General features: G+C 42.4%; 1 protein-coding gene across 3 annotated transcripts in view; it reads left to right on the forward strand.

The window, feature by feature from the left end:
- dync2i1 (dynein 2 intermediate chain 1) overlaps positions 1-12,491 on the forward strand; it is a 78,979-nt gene extending 66,488 nt beyond the window's left edge. For 2 of the 3 annotated variants that reach the window (XM_055664594.1, XM_055664603.1), the window contains exons 21-25: positions 583-640; positions 3,007-3,106; positions 5,297-5,428; positions 7,546-7,769; positions 11,436-12,490. In XM_055664594.1, coding sequence (XP_055520569.1) covers positions 583-640; positions 3,007-3,106; positions 5,297-5,428; positions 7,546-7,769; positions 11,436-11,607 — 686 coding nt within the window. In that variant the 3' untranslated portion in view covers positions 11,608-12,490. Of the gene's footprint in view, positions 1-582; positions 641-3,006; positions 3,107-5,296; positions 5,429-7,545; positions 7,770-11,435 lie in introns of all 3 variants that reach the window. The other variant, XM_055664587.1, reaches the window with a different exon arrangement.
- The last annotated feature ends 11,160 nt before the right edge of the window (positions 12,492-23,651 follow it).

Raw genomic sequence — 23,651 nt, forward strand, 5'->3', positions numbered from 1 at the left:
TCTTGACCCGAAACGTCACCTATTCCTTTTTTCCAGAGGTGCTGTCTGACCCGCTGTGTTACTCCAGCTTTTTGTGTCTATGGTTTAAACCAGCATCTGCGGTTCCTTCCTACACACAGTGTTTGGGAAAGATTGTCTAAAAAGGGGATTTCAGGATCATGTTTTGGAGAATGAGGAAATGAGGTTTATGGGGTTGGTAATGAAAAGTAGAACACTGACTGAACACTTAGTGGAGTAGAGAACAAAGACTCTAAAGTTGGAGAAATGAAGAGTAAATTCAGGAATGTAAGATTGTATGGAGAGGTAATGGAAGAACTTAATATAAAGGATAAAAATCTTCAGCTCAATCTAGAAAGTAGGTGGGAGAGATGGAAAATGAAAGATTACATCTGTTTCCTTCATCCAGTAAAGCGGAGAAATCAGAAGAATTTAAGGGACTCATTGATGATGAAGAAAATAAATTGGGGTGTCATCGAAGTTCTCATGGAAAATCTTGAGCTATTGGCTGGCTATGGCTTCATTATAATTGTACTAAAAATTAGAGATAAGTGTGTTAAATTCATATATTCTATTTAATTTCAGGACTGATTCCTGGTGGAAAGATGAAGTTGATCCACAGCTCTTCTATTGATGTAACCAGGTAAAACTGGGCAGTACAATGTTAAGGTGTTCTAATTGTGCAAATGCTAGTGATTTATTTTGTGTGTTCTACCATGATGTGGGCCAAAGACCCATTGAGGGGTGCTGAGGTCAAATGTAGACCACTCAGAAGCTTCTGTGATTGCAGAAAGCTGTAGACGAAACAGATTTGGAGATCTTATTGCATGATAAACAAAATCTATTGCAGAAGTGTAGAAGATAGTTAGAACATGGAACCTTACAGGAACAAGCCCTCTGGCTGATTATGTCTGTACCGAACCTAATGGCAAGTTAAACTAATCTCCTCTGCCTGCATGTGATGTACAGTATATCCCTTCATTCCCTCCATACCCATGTGCCTTCCTGAAAGCCTCTTAAACACTGTCATTGTATCTGCTTTTACCACCACCCCTGGCAGCACATTCAAGGCATCCGCTATCTCTGTGATATAAAACCGTGTAAGGAACTTGATTATAACAAATAAGGAAACCTCAGGGACTGTTGGCCCTTATTTCAAGGGGATTGGATAGATACATAGGAAAGTGTTACTGCTCTTGTATGAGACACAAGTACATTTTTTTTCTCTATTTTAGAGAAAGGTATTATTTTGTGTAGGAAGAAACTGCAGTTGCTGATTTAAACCAAAGAATTACACAAATAGCTGGAGTAAGTAACTCAGCAGGTCTGACAGCATTTCTTGAGAAAAGGAATAGGTGACGTTTCCGGTCGAGACCCTTCTTCAGACTATTTAGTTGCATACAGTTCAGAGAATCATGGAGTGTTTTCCCTAAAAAGGCATATTAAATAGGTTGTGAATCTTTCATTAGAGTAGATGGATGACCTCGAGGGGAGGGAGTAGGCAGAGAGTACAGGGGACCCTCTGTGGCCATTCCCTTTCAAAACACCTATGCCCTTTTGGATACTGTTGATAGGGGTGGTTAACTGGCTGCAGATGAGGGTGGTTTGATGGGTGGATGGTTAGTCAAAGGCCTGGAGATGAAGAACCAAAAGGTTGTGAGATAAGGAGGGAAGAGGTGTGAAATGTGAAGCCAGAGGAAGGGAGAAAGGTGGAAAGGGACAGGGGGAAGAGGAAAGTTGGGCAGAATTGTGGGAAGAATGGGTGCATATCCAGATGGGGCAGAGGGAAGAGGGGACAGGACAGGAGGTGATGTTTTTTGTCAACCAGCATCTGCAATCCTCTGCGTCTACCTATGTGAGCTTACTTGTTTACTTGCTGTACCTGAATCAAGCACTCAGACTCTGGGAGCCCTCTGCATCTCTGTTGTTTCCCAACCATTTAGTTAAAATGCCGTTTTTATTTTTGCATTGCAACCATAATATGGAATGCTAAATTGGACTGATTTAAATATTACTCTAATATAGAGCTGGCATAGATAACTTGCTGATTCAAATTACTCCTGTGACATAAGTTTTATATTATCCTTAACTTGAAGTTTGTTAATTACAAATACTTTGCCTTTTAAGCAAATTGTCTGATGTAACAGACTTTATTTAAAATCCTGGGTCCTTTTTGCCAATATTTCCTTTGTTATGTGAATAGTGTCTTATTCCTACATCATTTCTAAAGCAGGTTTTAGTTTGCTGAGCAAAGACAGATGGAAGATAATTATCTAGTAACACATTATTCTATGCTATTGGCTTCTTGCTATTGGCTTCTTGAGTAATTTTTAATTGGACCAATCAATACATTTCACCAACTGCTTACTACATGTACAGATGAATAATCTTTTGCTGTTCTTAACATTTTGTTTGGTGTTTCTACTAGTGATTTATCATCTGCTTAATTTCAATGGTTATCCAGTCTTCGTATCTGCTGAATCCCCCTTATCTATTGAAAGCTTCTTGCTTATCCATTGTAGGTTGTTTTAATATACTTTTCTTAACCACATTGTTATCTAGTCCTGCATCCATTTTTTATTGATTATTTGTTTCCCATTTTGATGTGGAAAGTAGACAAAATAAGGTACTTTTACTTGCTTAGATTGAAAAGAAGTGAAGCTGATCATTGCAACAGATTGTGCGAGAGAAGTATTGGCATTTTGTGAATGCCAGTTTGAGAATTTGTGTCTCAAGTGCATTGATTTAAAAATGATTACATACCCACACTTTTAACTGTTTGGATTTAGAGAAAAATGATTACATATCCACACTTTTAACTGTTTGGATTTCGATAATTTAGTTATTTAGCGTCATATAATGGCATTTTGATGACAGTCTTTTGGTGTACCTTTGTTAATAAGAAACCTAACTGGCACAAAATGTAATGTTTCTGTTGTTTCACACACACCACAATTTTCACTTGACAATTTTATTGGTCTTTCTATTTTTTCTTTTGGTTTTGAGCAGCTTTTTCCCAAAAAATCTGATGCAGCTGGGATGTCCTCGGACCCTGAGTATCAAGTTTCTGCCATCAGATCCTAATCATTTCTTTATTGGAACAGATATTGTGAGTAATGATTTGTTTTGCAAAACCAATAAAAAGCTATGGAATCGCGGGTATAGTTATCATGCTCCATTTGGTTTCCCTCGCGTTAAAATTAAAACAGATTAAAATATGCCACAGCAATGTCAGGCAAAGTGAGGTGCTAACCTGATGAATCTACAGTACCAAACAATAATCTTGTTGAATAGTAGAAGCAGCATGTTATGAACAGAAACTGCACAATTGGCAGCATCTGTGTGAAGAAAAAACAAATTTTCATCAATTTGACTATAACTTGCCTCACCCTGCCATGAATGGTGGTGAATATCTAAACAATTTATGGAAGGCTGGTGCACGAAACAAACTTTTTCCACTTTGTTTTGGCACACCTGACAGTAACTACCTAGTAAGTATATTCTCTTATTAAACATCGCAGAAATCAGTACAAGTGGCAAAGATGAGGCAAACACCGTTTGCAACTACCTTTAGTTGAAATTGGATGACCCATTTTGGCCTCCTCCTAACAGATCACAGATATCAGTCATTTGACTCACTCCATGCCTTGTAAAGTAGGAATTGAAAGCACTAGAAACAATGGCTACTAGCCTAAGAAACACTATGCCTATTTTGCTGGAGACCTGTGCTCCAAATCTAGCTGAATAGACAAGCAGTACAAGCTACAGTGTTAACACCTACCCTGTAATATGGGAAGTTATCCAATGTATTCTGATACCAAAACTCAGATCTGATTAAATCTGGCCAATATCCAATTTATTAGTCACTGGGAAAGTGTTGGAAGGCATTAGTGACACTGCTTTCAAATAGAGCTTTCTTTTCAATTCATTGATGCTTGTTTTGGCTATTGCTAGAACCACCTGTTCCCATCACATTTTTACACTGGCAGCAAGAAGCCCGAATGAAACTAATGTCAATGGAAATTAAGGATACAACTCTCCAATATTTGCAGTCAGGTCTATTATAAAGGAATGGCTTTTGTTGTTGGAGATCATAGATTGGAGCTGGAAGACTTTTTTCGTTTGTATGGATGCTGGTTTAGATTTCACATTTGCTGTTTCAAATCTCTGATATTATGTGGTTTTATTCTTTCTCCTCAAATGCAGCAGCTCAATTTATTTTATACAGCCCTAATCTGCCATCCAAACAGAGGATTGGCTTAGGAACACATCCGGCAGCACATGATGCTTATGCCAAACATGCCACCAAGTTAAACTAATCTTATCTGCCTGCACACGATCCATATCACTCTATTTCCTACATATCCATGTGCCTGACTAAAAGCCTCTTAAATGGCATTTATTGTACCTGCTTCCACCACCAACACTGGCAGCACATTCCAGGCACCTACCACTCTCTGTGTAAAAATAAAATCTTCTTCAAACTTTCCCCTTCTGACCTTAAAGCTATTCCCTCTTGTCTTTGATATTTCCATCCTGGGGAAAAAAGTTATGTCTATGCCTCTCATACTTTTATATCCCTGTATAAGGTCTCCTCTCAACCTCTGACACTCCAGAGAAAATAATCCATGTTTGTCCAATGTTTCATGATAGCTAATACTCTCTAATCAAGGCAGCATACTGGTAAACTTCTGTTAAACTCAAATCTCTAATATCTCTGGTAAACTCTCCAAAGCCTCGACTTGTTTTGCTATCTTTTGCCAGATCCATGACCATAAAAGATGGAAAGGGTCATAACCTTTGATAATTGGATGTCTCTTTTACCTTTCAGGTTTCAACTTCTTCCTTCAATTTTGGCTCTAGTCCACTTTCCTTATGCTGTCCTTGGGAATAATCATAGCTTCACCTCTATCCCCTTTCGCAAAGAAGTTTGGATTTTAATCCCTGCCATAATTCCACTTTAGACAGTAACGTTGAGCATCCTTCTCGAACCACTAAAGTGCTTTAGATGAAGTTGTGTGAAATGACGCTTCTCAGTTTCACTTGTGTTATTGTGAAACATTGGGGTAGACCCCACATGAATCATGGATGGGCCTCCCTTTTTGTAGAGTGAGTAATGTAACTTTTGTTCCACGCTCACTCTGTCCCCTCCCTGACCTTTTCTCCCGGAAATGTTTTCAGTTCTATTTTGGTATTCCATGGAAGGGAGATTTTGTTCTACCAAATAAAATTGTTTCAATAAAGTTCAAATCACTCCTGATTATAACAGTCAATGTAATCATTTCTATTCTTTTAACAGGGTCTTGTGAGCCACGGTACACGTCATGGCTTGCAAGCAACTCCTAGACTGTACAGACCTCAGACAAGTGGTGCCAGACCTATTCAAGTCACTTGTATTGACTTCTGTAATTTTGAAAAAACAATGTTCTTGGTAAGAACACCATCAGTCTTGGTTTCATATCTATCAAATGCATTATTCGTCTTTGACTTTACCGCCAAGGATTGTTTTTATTTTCCCCTCTCCTCGATGGAACCAGGTGCGGAGGGGATGATGGGCAGATGGAGCCAGTTGGGGGAAGGAGGATGGGACAGAGGCTAGTAGGTAATGTGTGGAACCGGACGGGGAGGGAATGATAGGAAGATGGTCACGGGTGGGGAGAAGGAGAGGTAAACAAAGGAAGAAGAAAACTCGGTGGACAGGTGAGTGCGTGTGTGGAGAGGATAAGACCGGGGGCGTGGGTTACATGAAATTGGAAAATTGAAATGTCTGCTTGCCTGAAAGGGCTGCTTATGTCTCTGGGTGGTGGTAAAGTGATAGCTGTTAAACTTCGTCCTTGGATGGAAAGGTGCTAGGGGATGGGAGGAGTGGATGAAGAGGATTGAGCAGACCAGAGAGTGGTCCCCAGGGACATGGAGTCATAGAGCTGCATGGCCCTTTGGCCCATCTTGTTCATTCCCACCAAGTTGGCATATTGTGCTAGACCTATTTCCAGCATTTGGCCATAGCTCCTTAAACCCTTCCTAACCATATAGCTGTCCAAATGTTTATTAAAAGTCATAATTGTATGTACCTCTATACTTTCTTCTGGCAGCTCATTCTAGATATGGACTACCGTCTCATTAGGAAGGTTGCCCCGGACATCCCTTTTTAAACATCTCCCTTCTCACCTGAAGCTTATGCCCATGTGTTTTAGAATCCTCTATCTGGGAAGAAGATTGTGAGCATTCACTTTATCCATAACAACTCAATAAGGTCACTCCTCAGCCTCCTACGCTGCAAATAAAAATGGCCGAGCCTATCCAAACTCTCCTTATAACTCAATCCCACAAGCCCAGGCAACATCCTGGTGAATTTCCACCTTAATGACATCTACTCTTTCCACCTTAATGACATCTTTTCTCCAGCTGGTCGACCAGAACTGCACACACTACTCCACGTGGTCTCATCAATGACTTGTAATTTAGACTTTAGACTATCGAGACACAGCGCAGAATCAGGTCCTTCGACCCACCGAGTCCGTGCCAACCAGCGGTCACCCTGTACACTAACCTACCCACAATAGGGACCATTTTACAACTTGCTGAAGCCAATGAACCTACAAGCCTTTACGTCTTTGGCGTGTGTGAGGAAACCGGAGCAGCCAGAGAAAACTTGCACGGTCACAGGGGGAACAGACAAACTTTATACAGAAAGCACCAGTAGTCAGAATTAAACACTGGTCTCTAGCGCTGTAAGGCAGCAACTCTACCAAAGCGCCACTGTGCTGCCCTAGAGAAAGAAGAGTACAGTTGATGTTCCAGATGTTCAAATACACCTCTTCCAACCTGGTCTACGGCATTTTGTGCTCATGAAGTGACCTCCCCTACATTGGCAAGTCAGTGCAGACTAGGCTATCATTTTGTGGAGCACCTGTCCACTGTGGGCATTTTCAGTCTTAGGATATAAGGATAGCACAGTCATGCAGCTGGCATAATCTTGGGCATAGATATGGTGGGGTGAAAAGTCTGTTCCTGCATTCTACTGTTCTACTGTTCTAGGTTCTACATGTCCTATCCCTTCTGCATCTGGTTTCCAGCAGTGCCCACACCTCTGCATCTATTGCTGTATCTTTCTTCTTCTCATTCAATCCCGACATAGTGTCTCCTCCCGAAACATCAACTTGCGTCTTTTGCCTCCACAGACACTGCTTGACCCACTGAGTTCTTCCAGTGTTCTGCTTTTTATTCCAGTTTACAGCATCTTTGGTCCCTCTTGTCGTTAAGCTAAGGATAATTCTTTGCAAGCTGGGAAAGCTAATATTGATTTTAATGGTTGTTAAATATCTCTGACATTCAGAAACTAATCGACATTCAAATAACAATGCTCGTCATTTAGACCAGATTCACTGACAAAACTTGGTGAAGTCTGACGCTTTAACTCTTTGAAAAGCAAGGAGTCATGTGGCAAAAAGTGTAACCCCCCCAGTAAGGGACAATACATTTTTTTTTTAGATTTTTATTTAAAGTTTTAGTTGTTTAAAAGCCTGTGTCTGTCATGTTGTCTTGCAGGCTGGGTGTTCAGATGGAACGATTAGACTGCACTCGGTGACAAATGAGTGGCCCATTTTACAGTGGAATGAAAGTACAAAGGGCAGTCCAATCCGGAGCGTGCTGTGGGCATTAACACGGCCTGGCATGTTTTTTGTCCTCGACGCGGAATCGCATGTATATGTGTGGGACTTAATGCAAGATGTTTCCAAACCGGTCGTAGAGGAGAGTCTTCAGTCCGATAGGTGAGTAGAACGATTCTAATAAGGAGAAGCCATTGCTGTGATTTTTCTAGTAAACTGTAAATATTCTGTTGCTGCATAAAGTTTGCCTTGCCTTTCAATAAGATAAAGGGTGATTTGGTCATCGGCCTCAACTTTGTTTTCTGCCTGGTTGGTGCAAGCCTCCACTCCCTGAAGTTTGCAACCCAGTCTTTTATAAGCAGATTGAATGGAGTTGGCAAAACATTCTCAAGATGGCAGGAGCCTGTGGCGACATTTTGCCAGCAGCTCAACAGAAGAGGATTATTTACAGCTACAATCAACTCACCTGGATCAGAAAAACGGCAGAAATCAACGCCATAACGGAAAGCTGCTAGTGCACTTGAAGGCACTAGCGATATCGCGATCTACCGCAGCTGCGGGAGCCCCCGACTGCAAGCGTTCCCTCGATCGCTGGAGAACACACGATCCGACTGAGGATCACAGGTAGTGTACCTGGAAACACCGGGAAGACCTCTGGAGCCGAGGGGTAGGATCTCACAGCAGCAACGGAGCTGAAGCTGCCGTCTGCAAGGGAATCCCCGTTCCAGCGCAGGTTCTCAGAAACAGTCGGTGCAGTAAGTTCAGTGCCTGGAAACAGCGGAGAGGCCTCCATTGTGTCCGGAAACGTGGCTGACAGGCAGGACTTCAGGTCAAACTGAAGCGTAGGGGATTTCGACCCCCTCTCCTTACCATCCTACTGGTCAATGTACAGTCCTTTGAAAATAAAGTGGACTTAAGGGCAAGGCTGCTTTATCAAAGGGAGCTGAGAGAATACTCTGTGTTCTGTTTCACAGAGACATGGCTTTCCCCAGCTCCCCAGACTCTGCGGTCCAGCCTGAAGGTTTCTCCATCCATCGCATGGACCGTACACTGGCATCTGGGAAAGGGAGAGGAGGGGGCATCTGCCTCATGGTCAACTCTGCGTGCTGCTCAGACGTGGCAGTCCTATCCAACTCCTGTTCTCCACACCTCGAACATCTGGCTGATGTCCGTCTGGCACTGGAGGAGCTGCACGCCATGGTCAACAAGCAGCAGAAGTGTTACCCTGAGGCATTTACCACCATTGCTGGGGACTTCAGCAAAGGCAACCGTCGCCCCCACTTTGGTAAATCCGACCATACCGCGGTGCTGCTTCTTCCTGCCTACAGGCAGCAATTGAAGAGCACACACCCAGAGGTGAGGACTGTACAGAGCTGGTCGGGGGGGGGGGTCTTCTGATAGAAGACCCCCTGATAGAAGTGATAGACTGATAGAAGTCTGAAGAAGGGTCCCGATCTAATGCATCGCCTGTTCATTCGCTCCACAGATACTGCGTGATGCACTGAGTTCCTTCAACACTTTGTGTTTTCCTCGTAATTCCAGCATCTGCAGTTTCTTGTGTCTCCAACCTTCCAGCAGAACAAGTTTAAGATAACGTGTAAAATGCAGGGAGAGGGAAAAAAACAGAAGATGTCAGTGCTAGGATGGAAGGCAGGAAGGATGAAAAGACAGAGTTCCAGTGGGCCAGTTTGATCCTAACTTTGACTCCTGCCCATATGGGATTTGTATGTTCTCCCTGTCATCCTGTATGACACCCATATCCAACACTGGCTGGTTAATGGGCTGCCATAAATTGCCTCTGCTGTTAGTGAATGGCAGGGGAAACAGGGAAGAGTTGATGGGCAATTAAATGAGCAAAGATAACAGACAAGGGTGGCACAGTGATAAGGTTACTGCCTTAAGGTGCCAGAAACCTGAGTTCAATCCTGACCATGGGTGCTGTCTGTAGGGTGTTTGTACGTTCTCCTTGTGACCGCGTGGGTTTTCTCCTAGTGCTCCGGTTTCCTCCCACATTCCAAAGTTGAGCAAGTTTATAGGTTAATTGACTTCTTTAAATTGTCCCCAGTGTGTAGGATGGAACGAATGTACGGGTGATTGTTGGTTGTCGCGATCTCGGTGGGCTGAAGGGCAATATCTCTAAACAAAACCAAACTAAGATCATGGCTCATCTCCCATCTTAGTACCGTTTTTCTGTATTAACTCTTTAACTTCATAATTCCTTGATTCCTTTAATATCTAAAAATGTAAACTAAACAAGGCTAAACTAAACTAAAATGAATAAGAGGAGGATTGAGAATGATGGAATTGTTCTGGGATCTGGCCTAGATTTGATGATGGGTAACTGGAAGCTTGGGGCCAGGCATGTGGAGTCGACGACTGCTGTACGAGGAGAAGACCAACATCTGTGTTTATCTCCTTCCGAGGCAGGTCAAATTGAAACAAAAACTACTGAACTTCTCAGGTGAAACACAGACAATACTTTCCACAGATGCTGCATGACCTGCTGAGTGTTTCCAGCATTTCCTGCTCTTATTTCAGATGGAACACTGTTTCTTCTGGAGAGGGTGATGTTGATGCCCTGCATATTGAGAAGTGTAGGGTGGCTGCAGCACCTTCTGTAAATGCACTGGAAGGTGCTGTGAATGGAGAGAGCGAATGTTGGTGGTAATTGACAGGTGAACCAATGTGTCATAGAATGGGGTCGTTCCATGAGATCAAATCTATGGGAATTTCTGAAAGTTGTGTTTATTGACTGTTCAAGTTCGAGGATAAAACACAGAATTGTGAATACTAGGAAGCGTTGGTTTATGGGGAATGAGCAGGAAAGTGGAATTGATGCATTGAGTGCCAGTTACAAGGGAACAGGTTCAAGGATCTGACTAGTAGAGCAGAAAAATGCTCACTCGTCTGCTAATTACAAATCAGATTTATTGGTAAGAGAGAGAACAAAAACGATACATGTTTTGGTATGAGCGGGGTCCGTTTTACAGCAGCACACCTCTTTCTCTCCCTGCCCCCGTCCGCGGTGCTGATCGCGACTCAGCCCGTCGGTGAGCCACTCTGGTACATGAACTACCTCATGGCTTATCGGTGCCTGCCTTTATACAGGCAGGAATCAGCCGTTGAAATAACCGCCGGTAAGTCCTGGCCAATAGTGCTGCTCCCATATTCAAACTGCACCAAATGGCAGGGGACTGCATCCTAGCAAGAGCCGGCCGCAGACTGCCGTGTAAGCGATACACACATGCTACAGATTTGGCATGCAAAGGAAATCCACACGCGCTACAGACTTGGCAAGCATAAGTTTAAACAGAGCGTTGTCGGCTTAGCGCGTGGGGGTTTAAAACAAAGTGCTGTCGGCTGCAGCCCTATGGGTTCCAAATATAGTGCTACTGGCTTTAAATATAGCATTATTGGTCACAGCGCTATGGGCTTTAAACATAGTTCTATGGGCTTTAAACTATGGCCACATGTTATGGTTCACAGACTGTTCGGGCAACATTCTTGTATAACAGTGCCCAGTAGATGAAGTTCATGGGCCCTTTATGTGTTGTGTTGACCTTTATACTTTGCTCTAAAAAACAAATAGCTAAGGGATAAATGTTATGTTTTTGAATCTGAAATGTACTATTTGAATTGATAATGCAGTGAAATATAAATTAACTGCACGCTGGACAGAATGTTTAGATGTCCAGTGTATTTTGCTGCATATGTTTTGGAAAGTGTTGTTGGTACTTGTATACTTTATCCTTAAAATTAGCCATAGCCATTACATATTCAAATTTTCCTCTTCTTATCTCCTCCCACTCGTACTCCCCACTCAAACAGGATTACAACCATGGCCATTCTAGGTGATCCAGAGAAACCAAATCTGTCTTCAGGCCTGATGTTGGCAAAGCAATCTGGAGTAATTGAGATGCAGTACCTACAGAAGAGGTGGTCAGAACCTCATCTCAATGAACTAGAGACTTTGCAGTATCTTTTGCAAAAAATTGTGTAGAATTGTGTACAGACCATATCATTGAACTGTAAGAATGTCCACAGACGGTTTGTAAATGTACAAATTATTATAGATTTTTGTAAAAGTTATTTATAAATTTTCATTATAGCAAATATTGAACAAGTCTATAAAGAACTTATAACACAACTTGGTTTGTATGATATTTTTTCATTCTAATTCAAATAGTATTTTATTTTATAGTTCATTGTACATGCCAGATTGTTTTTGGAGTCAGTATTCTGAGTTCTGAATCAACATTTGGGGATGAAAGGAATTAAAATGTAATATGGATTTTCAAATGGTGATCTGCAAGGTGCCATACAAAAGCCTACTTCACAGGATAATAGCTTGTGGATTTGAGGAAATCTATTCATATGGAGCAAAACACAAAGTGCTGGAGGAACTCAGCAGTTCAGGCAGTATCTGTGAAGGGAATGGACAGACAACGTTTCGGGTCAGGACCCTTCTTCAGACTGAGTTAAACTACACTAAATTGACAATTCAGGAATGCTTTTCTGGCTCCTATTAAATTGTAACCTATCCATTTTTTTTTGTGTTGTCCTTTTTTAACTCCTGAACTAAAATTATCATCCACAATATTTCAAAATCTCCATATAAAACTTGACCAAAACTCTTATCAGGCAACAATTCCATGCACCCTTAAAGGCCTGTTCATATGCTATTATGTTCTATGTTCTCTAAATAAGATTTTGTTTTCTGGAATTAACCCAATAAAGTTACACCTACAGTTAATGAGGCCCTACCCCTGGCTTAGTAGAATGTGAAGACAAACTTCTGTGTTAATGCTGAGATCTTTGTGGTTCTGGTGTCAAATAAACTATTTAATAATAATCACACCTGTAATTTTGCCCACAAATGCAATTTTTTTTTTCACCACATTCTCTCTGCCTTGGTGATGCACATCATTAAAAACAAAAGATGTATTGTAACAAGGTTAATCCTGAGCCAGTAACGTGAAGAAAAGCTGAAAGCACAAATGGGAACCGACATGTAATATTGAAGAGCTGTTTGACAATGCGTTTACAGCTGAAGAGTAAATGTCAGTAATGTCTGTTAATCACTGTTAATGGCATTGTGTGACCCTTGAAATCTGTACAGCTGCTTAATAAACTCCACATTTCTGTCAGCCTTTGGAATAAACAATATTGAGGGATCTCAGAGGTCAGGCTTCAAACTTACGGAATTCAACATGAGAACAAGTTAAATGGGAGTTGAGATTACTCTTTTTGCCAACGACTGTTTCAAAGTCACCTAATTCTAGCTGATGGGAATTGCATAGTATAGTCTAGACTACAGGATAAGTATTCAGAATCTTGGAAACCCTTCCATTTATATATCATTCTATTGTATCCCACACAGCTGCCTCAAACTGTTTCACAAACCATTCAGTTATACTTTAACAAGGTATAGCTTATGAAAATAGATTTTGGACCTGCTTGGAATGAGTTTAGTTTAGTTTTGAGACAAAGCATGGAAAGAGAGCCTTCGGCCCACTGCTTCCACAGTGACCATTCAACACCCATTCACACAAGTACTATGTTATCCCACATTCTCATCCACGAGGGGCAATCTACAGAGATCAAACAACCTACAAACCTGTATGTATTTGGGATGTGGGAGTAAAGCACCTGGAGGAAGCCCATGCCAGCACAGGGATCATGCAGGAATTTAGGTCTCGACACCAAATCTTGTTATTTAACATCCAGCCAAAGAAGTACAATCTTCCCTGAATGATGGGATTTCAGACAATTTGCTAGTCTTTAAATAGATCAGAATTTGATACCAATGGCAGAGGTGCTCACCTACACGATAATCTACAGGGCGGCACAGTGACGCAGTGGTAGAATTGCTGCCTGTCAGAGATCCAGATTTGATTTTAAATATGGGTGCTGTCTGTACAGAATTTGTATGTTCTCCCTGTGACTGCATGGGTTTTCTCCAGGTGCTCCGGATTCCTCCCACACTCCAAAGACCCTCAGGTTTGCAGGTTAATTGGCTTCGGTAAAAATTGTAGATTGTCCCTAGTGTGTAGAATAGTTCTAGTGTACGGGGATCGCTGGTCAGCGTGGACTGGGTGGGCCAAAGGGCCTGTTTGCACGTTGCATCTCTAAACTAAACAAAGCATGGACTTGCATCTTCTGTGCCCACTGCTGTCAGCTTGTTGCTGAAAGTTATCCTGATCCTAAATGGTGTGCTGCATGGTGGCAGGTCATTGTGCGACACATTGCAGCCATGTGGGTGGGCAGGACAATACTTCCTCATGTAAAAAAAAAGCATATGACAGCGAGATTTCACACTACAGTACAATGCCCCAGGCTGGTCATCAAACCAGTTGAGGATTTTGAATGGAAACACAAGGAACTGCAGATGCTGGGTCATTGAGCAGAACTCAAAGCGCTGGAGGAACTCAACGAGTCGAGCAACATCTGGAAGGAATGGGTGGGAGACGGCTCCTTCAGACTGCATGGGGATATTTATGACATTCTGATTGTGCAAATTTATCCAAAGACTGTTAAAAGTCAGTAAAACAAAAATATTTTTAAAACGGGAAGATTATTTAAAGACACGTAAAACATGTGAACAATAAGCAAAGTAAACTCTTAATTAAGTTCTGATACCCATCTCTCACATAGGTCGATGAGGATTTCAATAGCAGGGAACAGTTGGCAAAATATTAGTGAAGACCTAGCAGTAAATTTAGGATCTCTGCATTTGCAAACCTATGGGGAGAAATGCCCAAACGTCCAAGTGGAATTAGCAGCACTTGCTAACAAGCCTTGGCTCATAATAATGAATGAGCATCGACTCAATTTTTGTGGCAAAATGTCCATGATCTGAAAGAATGAGTGTTACAAGTTGAACCAAACTGACACCAAAAGAGATTTTGGGGAGGTTTTGCAACAAAAACTTCATCTGTTTTTGAAACTGATAACCAAATAAGTCAATTAAATCGAGTTGTAAGACGGCGTCAAAAAAAGTTGGTCAAGTCGGTTGTGGTAAATCAACAGGAGTTGACTCTAAAGATAGACCCAAAATGTTGGAGTAACTCAGCAGGCCAGGCAGAATCTCTGAAGAAAAAGGATGGGTGACTTTTTGGGTCAGACCCTTCTTCAGACTCATTTTTCAGACTGAAGAAGGGTCCCGATCCGAAACGTTACCCATCCTTTTGCTCCAGAGATGCTACCTGGCCCGTTGAGTTACTCCAACACTTTGTATCTATCTTTGGTGTAAACCAGGATCTGCACTTCTCTGTTTATGGTATCAGATGACTCTTGTTCCTAAATAAATCATATCTTCTGCATATGTTAGAATACATTTTGTGGAAACTACACCACTGTTGAAATCTAATTTTCTTCCATTTTTTAAGTCTGTTTTCCAAGTTTATACAGATTCATGCCAGATTTAACATTCTGTTCATGTTACCTCACTTGTGACTCCTGTTTGTTATAGCCACTGTTGCCAGCAGAGGGCACCTTTGCTCCACGACGCATTCCTGACTTAGCACTTGCAATGATTAATTCACTTAAATATTTCAATGTTTGCTTCAACTTTTACACCAAAGACTTTCCTTGTTTAAAATTTTTGGTAATGTCCCTTGTGTGACCTCCCGACGGTATCCAATTCCCACAGTCGCAACTTGCCGTGGAGCCCCACTTGTCCAGTTGTGCTCAAATCCTTCCTGCTGTGAAAACAGAGCGACTCACAAGCAGCTTTTTGGCCATGGGTGATGGATCTTAGAGGCCCCATTCCCAGCCCACACTGATAGCCATTTCACAGCACATTACTGTCACAGCTCTTTGAACATTTGTTTAGATGTCCGTGATGGATAGGGACATTTAAAAACAGATCAAAAGAATTTTAAATAATTAAACAAAAACAAAAAAATCATAAATTTAGTTAAATCATTTTTAAGTGCTGTCGAGTGCCATCACAATTTAAGTTAAAGGAAAATAGCAGTGCGATGGTTCAACTAGTGGATCTGCCTCACAGCTCCAATGACTTGGATTTATTCCTAGCCTTGGGTGTGAAGTTTACACGTCCCCCCTAGTGATTGTGTGGGTTGCCACCCACATCCCAAAGGTGTGCAAATTAATTGCTAATGTCAATTGCCCTTAACTGCAGGCGAGTTGTATGATCCGCAGGGAGTTGATAGGAATAAAAGAAGAGTGTGTGAGGAGAACGAGAATTGCTTTGGCTCTGTGGTGGAGATTTAACACTTTTGAATGATTTAGCACAATAGAATCTTACAGCTTGGAATCAGGCCCTTTGGCCCAAATTGTCCATGCTGACCCTTCTGTATTTATCCCGTCACCCAGTACTTGATCCATTGCCTTCTATGCTGAAGTATTCATCCAGAAACCTCTTTAAGTGCTTTTATCAACCAGCTTTTAGCCCTTTTTTTGTGGCAGTGCATTTTAGGTCTGCTCTCACCCCAACCATGGACTGTTTACCCTCCTACCATCCGGGAGGCGCTACAGGTCTCTCCGTTACCGAACCAGCAGGTCAAGGAACAGCTTCTTTCCGGCGGCTGTCACTCTACTAAACAACGTACCTCGGTGACTGCCAATCACCCCCCCCCGGACACTTATTATTTATTTTTTATTCAAATCGTTTGTACTGCACACTGACAATGACAATTAAAATTGAATCTGAATCTGAATCTGAATCTTAGGTACTTATCACTGTCTGTATGTAGGTCCCATAAGGTCATTAGTGATAGGAGCAGACTTAGGCCATTTAGCCTATCAATGGCCCATTTACTCTGCCATTCAATCATGGCTGATCTCTAAGAATGAGGTGTAAGCCATTTAGAACGGAGGTGATTAAAAAAATTTTCGCACAGAGGGTTGTGAGTCTGTGGAATTCTCTGCCTCAGAGGGCGGTGGAGGCCGGTTCTCTGAATGCTTACAAGAGAGAGCTGGACAGAGCTCTTAAAGATAGTGGAGTCAAGGGATATGGTGAGATAGCAGGAACGTAGTACTGATTGTGGATGATCAGCCATGATCACATTGAATGGCGTTGCTGGCTCGAAGGGCCGAATAGCCTACTCCTGCACCTATTGTCTATTGTCTTTTATCTCTCCCTCCTAACCCCATTCTCATGCCTTTTCCACATAACCCCTGACACCCGTATTCGTCCCCCTCATATCCCCTCTGAATCTATTTTCCTTTGCCCTATGATGTGGGGGAATGTTACCTGCATTCTTTCCGATACACTTCAATCATGCACCCCCCCCCCCCCCCCCCCCCCCCCCCCCCCCCCACCTTTAAAATCCACCTCACCATTCTCCAGTCTCTACTTATAACTAAACTGCTCCATTCTAGATGACATTCTGATCAATCTCCTCTGCACCAGAGAGATTAGAAAAACAATGCGGAAACAGGCTCTTTGGTCCACCAAGTCCGCACCGACCAGCGATCCCCGCACATTAACACAATCCTACACACACTAGGGACAATTTTACATTTACACCAAGCCAATTAACCTACAAACCTGTAAGTCTTTGGACTGCGGGAGGAAACCGAAGATCTCAGAGTAAATGCATGCAGGTTACGGGGAGAACGCACAAACTCCGTACAGACAAGCACCCGTAGTCAGGATCGAACCCGGGACCCTGGCACTGTAAGACAGTAGCTCTACCACTACCCCACCGTGCCACCCTCCATAATCTTCTCTGCCATTGTGATTTTAATGCATATCAGGATGCTTCTTAAATGTTGTGAGAATATCTGTCTTCACCACATTTTCAAGTAGCATGTTTCAGATACCAACACTCTCTGCGTGAAAAGTGTTCCTTCTCAGAGCCTTCTAAACCTCTTACCTTAAACCTATGCTCTCTTGCCTCAGATACCCTCACTATGGGAGAGAGATCTTTACCATCTTCTCTATCCATCTCTCTCATAATTTTATACACCTCTATTAGGTCACTCCTCAGCTCCGTGGAAAACAAAGCCTATCTTTATCAATCTCTCCTTAGAACTTAAATGCTCCAATCCAGGCAACATCCCAGTGCATCTCCTCTATGCTTTCTCCAGCTCCGTCACAGGAAGTGGATTTTATAATAATAGTTTATACAGAAAAACGGTACTAAAACAGGAGATGAGCCATGATGTTAGAAACATAGAAAATAGGTGCAGGAGTAGGCCATTCCGCCCTTCGAGCCTGCACCGCCATTCAATATGATCATGGCTGATCATCCGACTCAGTATCCTGTACCTGCCTTCTCTCCATACCCCCTGATCCCTTTATCCACAAGTGCCATATCTAACTCCCTCTTAAATATAGCCAATGAACTGGCCTCAACTACCTTCTGTGGCAGAGAATTCCAGAGATTCACCACTCTCTGTGTGAAAATGTGTCATCTTACTTTAGTTTAGTTTAGAGATACAGCTTGAAAACAGATCCATTGTCCCACCGAGTCCATGCGGACCAATCATCACCTGTACACTAGTTCTATGTCATCCCATTTTCGCACATCACACTCGGGGTGATTTACAGAAGTCAATCAACCTACAAACCTGCATGTCTTTGGAATATGGGAGGAAACCCACGCAGTCACGGGGAGAATGTAACATTTCCATAAAGGCAGCACCCGCAGACAGGATCGAACCAGAGTCTCTGGCGCTATAAGGCACCAGCAACTTTACCACTGCACCGCTGTGCCGCCCTTGACCTGAAATGTTCACTGTTTCTCTTTACGCAGATGCTGCCTGACCTGTTGAGTTTTACCAGCATTTTCTGTTTTTCTTTTGGATTTTCAGCATCTGCATATTTTGTTTTTTATCTCCATTCAGATTTCCTGGTGCGTGCATTGAAGTACATCACCTACCTTGAACTCGCCTTCTCCCTTTGTAGCTCTGTCAAAAATGTTCCAGCTCTCCAAGTGCACTTGACAATTTATCAGTTGAAACAGGTTAGTTCAACAAAAAATAATGAAGATTGCAGAAATTAATGTTGATTGAATATGATTTAACCTATCACTGCATTCCTTCCCTGACCACTTGCCTTTCATTTTTTTAGCCAATTATACATTTAAAACTGCCTACAGTTTATTACTACAGACAAGATTTAAAGTCTATGTAGAAAACAAGGACTATAAATGATGTTGTGCAGGAGTAACTTAGCGGGTCAGGCAGCATCTCTGGAGAACAGAAATTCTGGGTTGGGACTTCTTCAGTCTTTTTTTCTCCAATATTTCCCCTTCCCCCATTATCTCTTTCTACCCACATAACTGCTACCTTTCACTCCTCTTCTCCTCTCCTAATCTGTCACCCTTTTGTCTTCTCCTCACCTAGTCTTTACTCCACCCATCAGATAATCACCCCTCCCATCCTCACCTCACTATCACTTGCCAGGTTTTGTCCCGCTCTCACCTCTCCCCCCCCCCCCCCCCCCCCCCCCCTGACAGGTGGAGAACAATCCAAGGTGTAGCAAAGGCAAGGCTATCTTGTGGACAACTGCAGCTGGGCTTGTGTGCTTAGACTTGCACAACCATCAGTGTTTACCAATGAAGCATCAATACAGCCAGAAGCTTTTCATCTCTCCCTCTCCATTTTGTGGACCGTTTCTAACTCCAGCAAAGTCTACATAGTTTCCGTTGGCTGTCAGAGACAATACGCACACTACATTCATTGAGTTTTAAATTACAGTCAAGCAGTTCAAATTTACTCTTAGCTAGACACAAAAAGCTGGAGTAACTCAGCGGGTCAGACTGTCTGAAGTCTGAAGAATGATCTTGACCCGAAACATCACCCATTCCTTTTCTCCAGAGATGCTGCCTGTCCCGCTGAGGTACTCCAGCTTTTTGTGTCTATCTTTGGTTTAGAAACATAGAAATTAGGTGCAGGAGTAGGCCATTCGGCCCTTCGAGCCTGCACGGCCATTCAATATGATCATGGCTGATCATCCAACTCAGTATCCCTTACCTGCCTTCTCTCCATACCCTCTGATCCCCTTAGCCACAAGGGCCACATCTAACTCCCTCTTAAATATAGCCAATCAACTGGCCTCGACTACCCTCTGTGGCAGAGAGTTCCAGAGATTCACCACTCTCTGTGTGAAAAAAGTTCTTCTCATCTCGGTTTTAAAGGATTTCCCCCTTATCCTTAAGCTGTGACCCCTTGTCCTGTGACCCCTTGACCTTTAAATCAACATCTGCAGATCCTTCCTACCTAAATTATTCTTGATGTTTTGTGGCACATTGCCAACAGTAGGAATGCAACCAAAACCCCATAATAAAAAAATATTAAAATGTGGTAACGATGACATAAATTAAAATGCACATAGTCCCGAATAGCCAGAAGAAAAAAAAAAAACATTGTAATCTTTTCAAACCCACTTGTGAGCATTTGCTTCAGATAAGGGGTAAGGTTAGCCACAAGGGGTAAGGTTTGCATTTGCTTCAGATAAGGGGTAAGGTTAGCCACAAGGGGTAAGGTTTGCATTTGCTTCAGATAAGGGGTAAGGTTAGTCACAAGAGATGAGAGAGGAAAATTATTGCATAAAATCAAGATTGGAAATAAGCAGGTGGAATTGTCATCAACCCATTACGAGGCACTCACACAAAGTAATCCAGGTAATAGAATCAATTGAGGAGATCCATTCACATTTAGATTACCTCATTAAAGGGAGCACGAAGTAAAGAATGGGAATGAACTCCCATAATATCTTCACTTTAATGTTATAAGCATATGAATGCAGATATTTTCAAGACTATTGTGATGTTATGTGAAGGCAAGACAAAGGTTTATTTATTCCGGTCCTTCACGATGCCATTATCAAATAATTTATTCCACAACTTAGCACACATGTTAAAAGGCAAAGTTGTTTTTAGCCGCTTGCAAATGCAATTTGATGCCCTACGCCCAGCAAAACTGGGGCCATTTGGTGAAAATATGACAAAATTCATGCATTTTATTGACCCATGCAATCATTTTACATCTCAACACCTATAACTAAGACTTGAAAAAGGCCCCAAATCTGGCAAATCTGTATAATGTCTCAGTGTGCTATTACTATACACTCGTACGGTATCGGAGATGCTTATCTAAGATGTATCTAAGTGTTCATGTACAGTGATACCTGTACTGAACTGAACTGTATACAAAAATGAATTTCACTGTACAAAGTCCCATTGACCATTTCATTAATCTTTGTAGATATGAGAAACTGAAGATGCTGGAATCTTGAGCAAATCACATAGTGTTGGTCTCCATCTGTCTGAAGAAGGATCTCGACCCGAAATGTTGTCTGTTCATTCCCTCCCCAGATGCTGCCTGACTCGCTGAGTTCCCCCAGCACTGTATGTTTTGCTCTTGCTCTGCTATTCTTGAACCTGGTGGTTTTCAGATTCCTATACCATCTCCCCGATGGTAGGAGTGAGATGAGAGCAAGGCCAGAGGGTGGTGTGGGTCCTTGATAATGCTGGCTGCCATTCTGAGGCAGCGAATTCTAGAAATCGCCAATGGTGGAATAGGAAAAGGAAAGGGGTGACACAGAGATGTTTGATGTTTGTGATAAACTTAAACGACTTGGATGAGAACATGGAAGACATGATTATTGTGTCTGCAGATGATGCTGAGCAGAATAGTCAAAGATGCATCATGGCAGATTATATTTAATCCTTCTAATGTAAGGCGACGTGTTTTAAGAGTGAAAACAAGGCTTGGATATGTACATTTAGTGGTCAGGCCCGAGGGAGTGTTGATGAACAAAGGGAACATCTGGTACAAGTAGATAAACTACAGAAAGTGAAAATGAAATAAAAAAACAAATAAAACTGCAGATGCTGGAATTGGGGATGTTTTCTTCCTCAACTCTGGGTCAACTCGGTCACTGCTGGAGTTCCCTGCTTAAAACTGAGGGGGGATCAGCGTAAAGTCATAGTCACATTGCAGGCCCTTCGGCCCAACTCATCCATGCCGACCAAGATGCCCCATCTAAGCTGGTCACTTTTGCTTGCATTTGGCTCATATCCCTCAACACCTTTCCTATCCATGTACCCGTCCAAATGCCGTTTAAATGTTGTTATTGTACCTGCCTCAGCTATCTCCTCTAGCAGCTTGTTCCATATACACACTACCAAGTGGATCGCAGATCGTGGAGAAGATCTGCTAGTTACTCAATGTATCTGGCGTTGGACAGCAAATTTAGCCCTGACAACTGTTTTTCCACATCTTAGTTTAGTTTAGAGATGCAGCATGGAAACAGCCCCTTCGGCCAGGATCACGTTGACCGTCGATTACGCATTCGCACTAGATCTGTTATTCCACTTTCTCATCCCCTCCCTACTCATTCGGGGAAAATTCGCAGAGGCCAACTAACCGCTGGAAGCCAGAGCACCTGACGGAAACCCCCGCAGTCACAGGGTGAAGGTGTAGGCTCCCGAGGGCGTGATCGAACCCATGTCTTTGATGCTGTGAGGCAGAAGCTCGACCAGCTGCGCCACTGTTGGTGCAAGCTTGAGAATGATTTTAAGCAGAGTATCAGGGAACCATAACTTAATTTGACAGCTGAACAAGTTGAGCTGAGGTAGCGTGGTGGATCTGGTTAAGAATCAAACTATCACCGTTGCTCTCCTGGCTTTGTGTCTTTGGTATTAATTAAACTTCCCAGCTTTTCCTGTGGACAACCTGTTGAAATAGGTTTGAATAATTGCTTTCAACGTCCCTTTAAGAATATCAATATCTCAGCCGCCAACTTCACGATAATTTTATTTTGTAGTCAAATGAGAATTTGCGTTAGTTTGCAGGGTGTTTTCTGAATGGCCGCCATTTTGGCAGAAAGAATATTTTCTGCGTAGGATAGTTTTTTTAATACAATCACCTCATGTGCTGTCATGGATCCTAAAAATAGTTTCCACTTGAAGCAGAAATGAAAGAATGAATTTACATTCTTCTTGCTGCTCAAAGGCTTTCATCAAAATGAAAGTTTTTTTTTTTTTACTTTTTTTTCCACATTTATCATGAAACCTGGGATAATGCTATAACAGCGGGAGTAAGAAAATAACTGCAATCCATCTGGAAATGTTATTCCAACATCACCACCACATTAAACAGAAGGAGCAATTCCAAAACTAAAAAATGCAACCAGAGAGCCAAGATTGAAATAGTCAGATGCGCCAACACACTTCTATGCCTTGGAGTTAGCGAAGTGTAATCTGAGAGTCCCACAGGAAACTATAATGGAGATCACACTTTCCAATAGAAATCTTTAAATGGAGGATCTGGCTGTGCTTTGATGTTTGGGTCAGTGAGGCTCCTTAGATGAAGACCCATTGAAAGTATCTATCCGGAAAAATACTGACTTTCGATCAAAGTCGACAGTGATTGGAGAATGATTCCGGTGACTTGTGGTGGAATGTCTTCCATGGGTTGGCGGGTTGCCCTGCTGGGAGTGAAGAATTTCAAGCATAAACTTAATACAGAGCTTAACACAAATTAAGTGGCGGGTTACCAACTGGCTCTTCAAAGCAATCGCAACCAAAGCATCAGAGGAATTTCAACCTTTACTTTAGTCTTTGGAGATACAGCGCTGAAACATTCTGCACCGACCAGCGATCACCCCGTACACTAACCCACACACACTAGGGGCACTTTTTACAACTTAACAAAACAAATTAACCTACACACCTGTACGTCTTTGGAGTGTGGAAGGAAACCGGAGCACCCGGAGAAAACCAACATGCTCACTGGGAGAACGTACAAACTCTGTACAGACAGCACCCGGAGTCAGGATCGAACCTGGGTCCCTGGTGCTGTAAGGCAGCAACTCTATGCCACCGTGCCTTTGGGGGGAGAGGAGGGAAGTCACCAATCCAATTATAGAAAATTACCAGTGGAGAAGTTGACTGCCCATTGTGCCTGTGCTTGTGCCAGTGAGAAGGAATGGTCATGAAATGCAGTAGATCAGAAGGTTCAATGAAGGGATTAAAGGAGGACCTTGCCCTAGATTGCTTGCAGTAAATGTACGTGGACTGTGGCAGCTGGTCTTGTGTCCTATTATTTAAATCTGGTTCCACTGAC

This window comes from Leucoraja erinacea, chromosome 2, assembly GCF_028641065.1.
Source record: "Leucoraja erinacea ecotype New England chromosome 2, Leri_hhj_1, whole genome shotgun sequence".
Classification (NCBI taxonomy): domain Eukaryota; kingdom Metazoa; phylum Chordata; class Chondrichthyes; order Rajiformes; family Rajidae; genus Leucoraja; species Leucoraja erinaceus.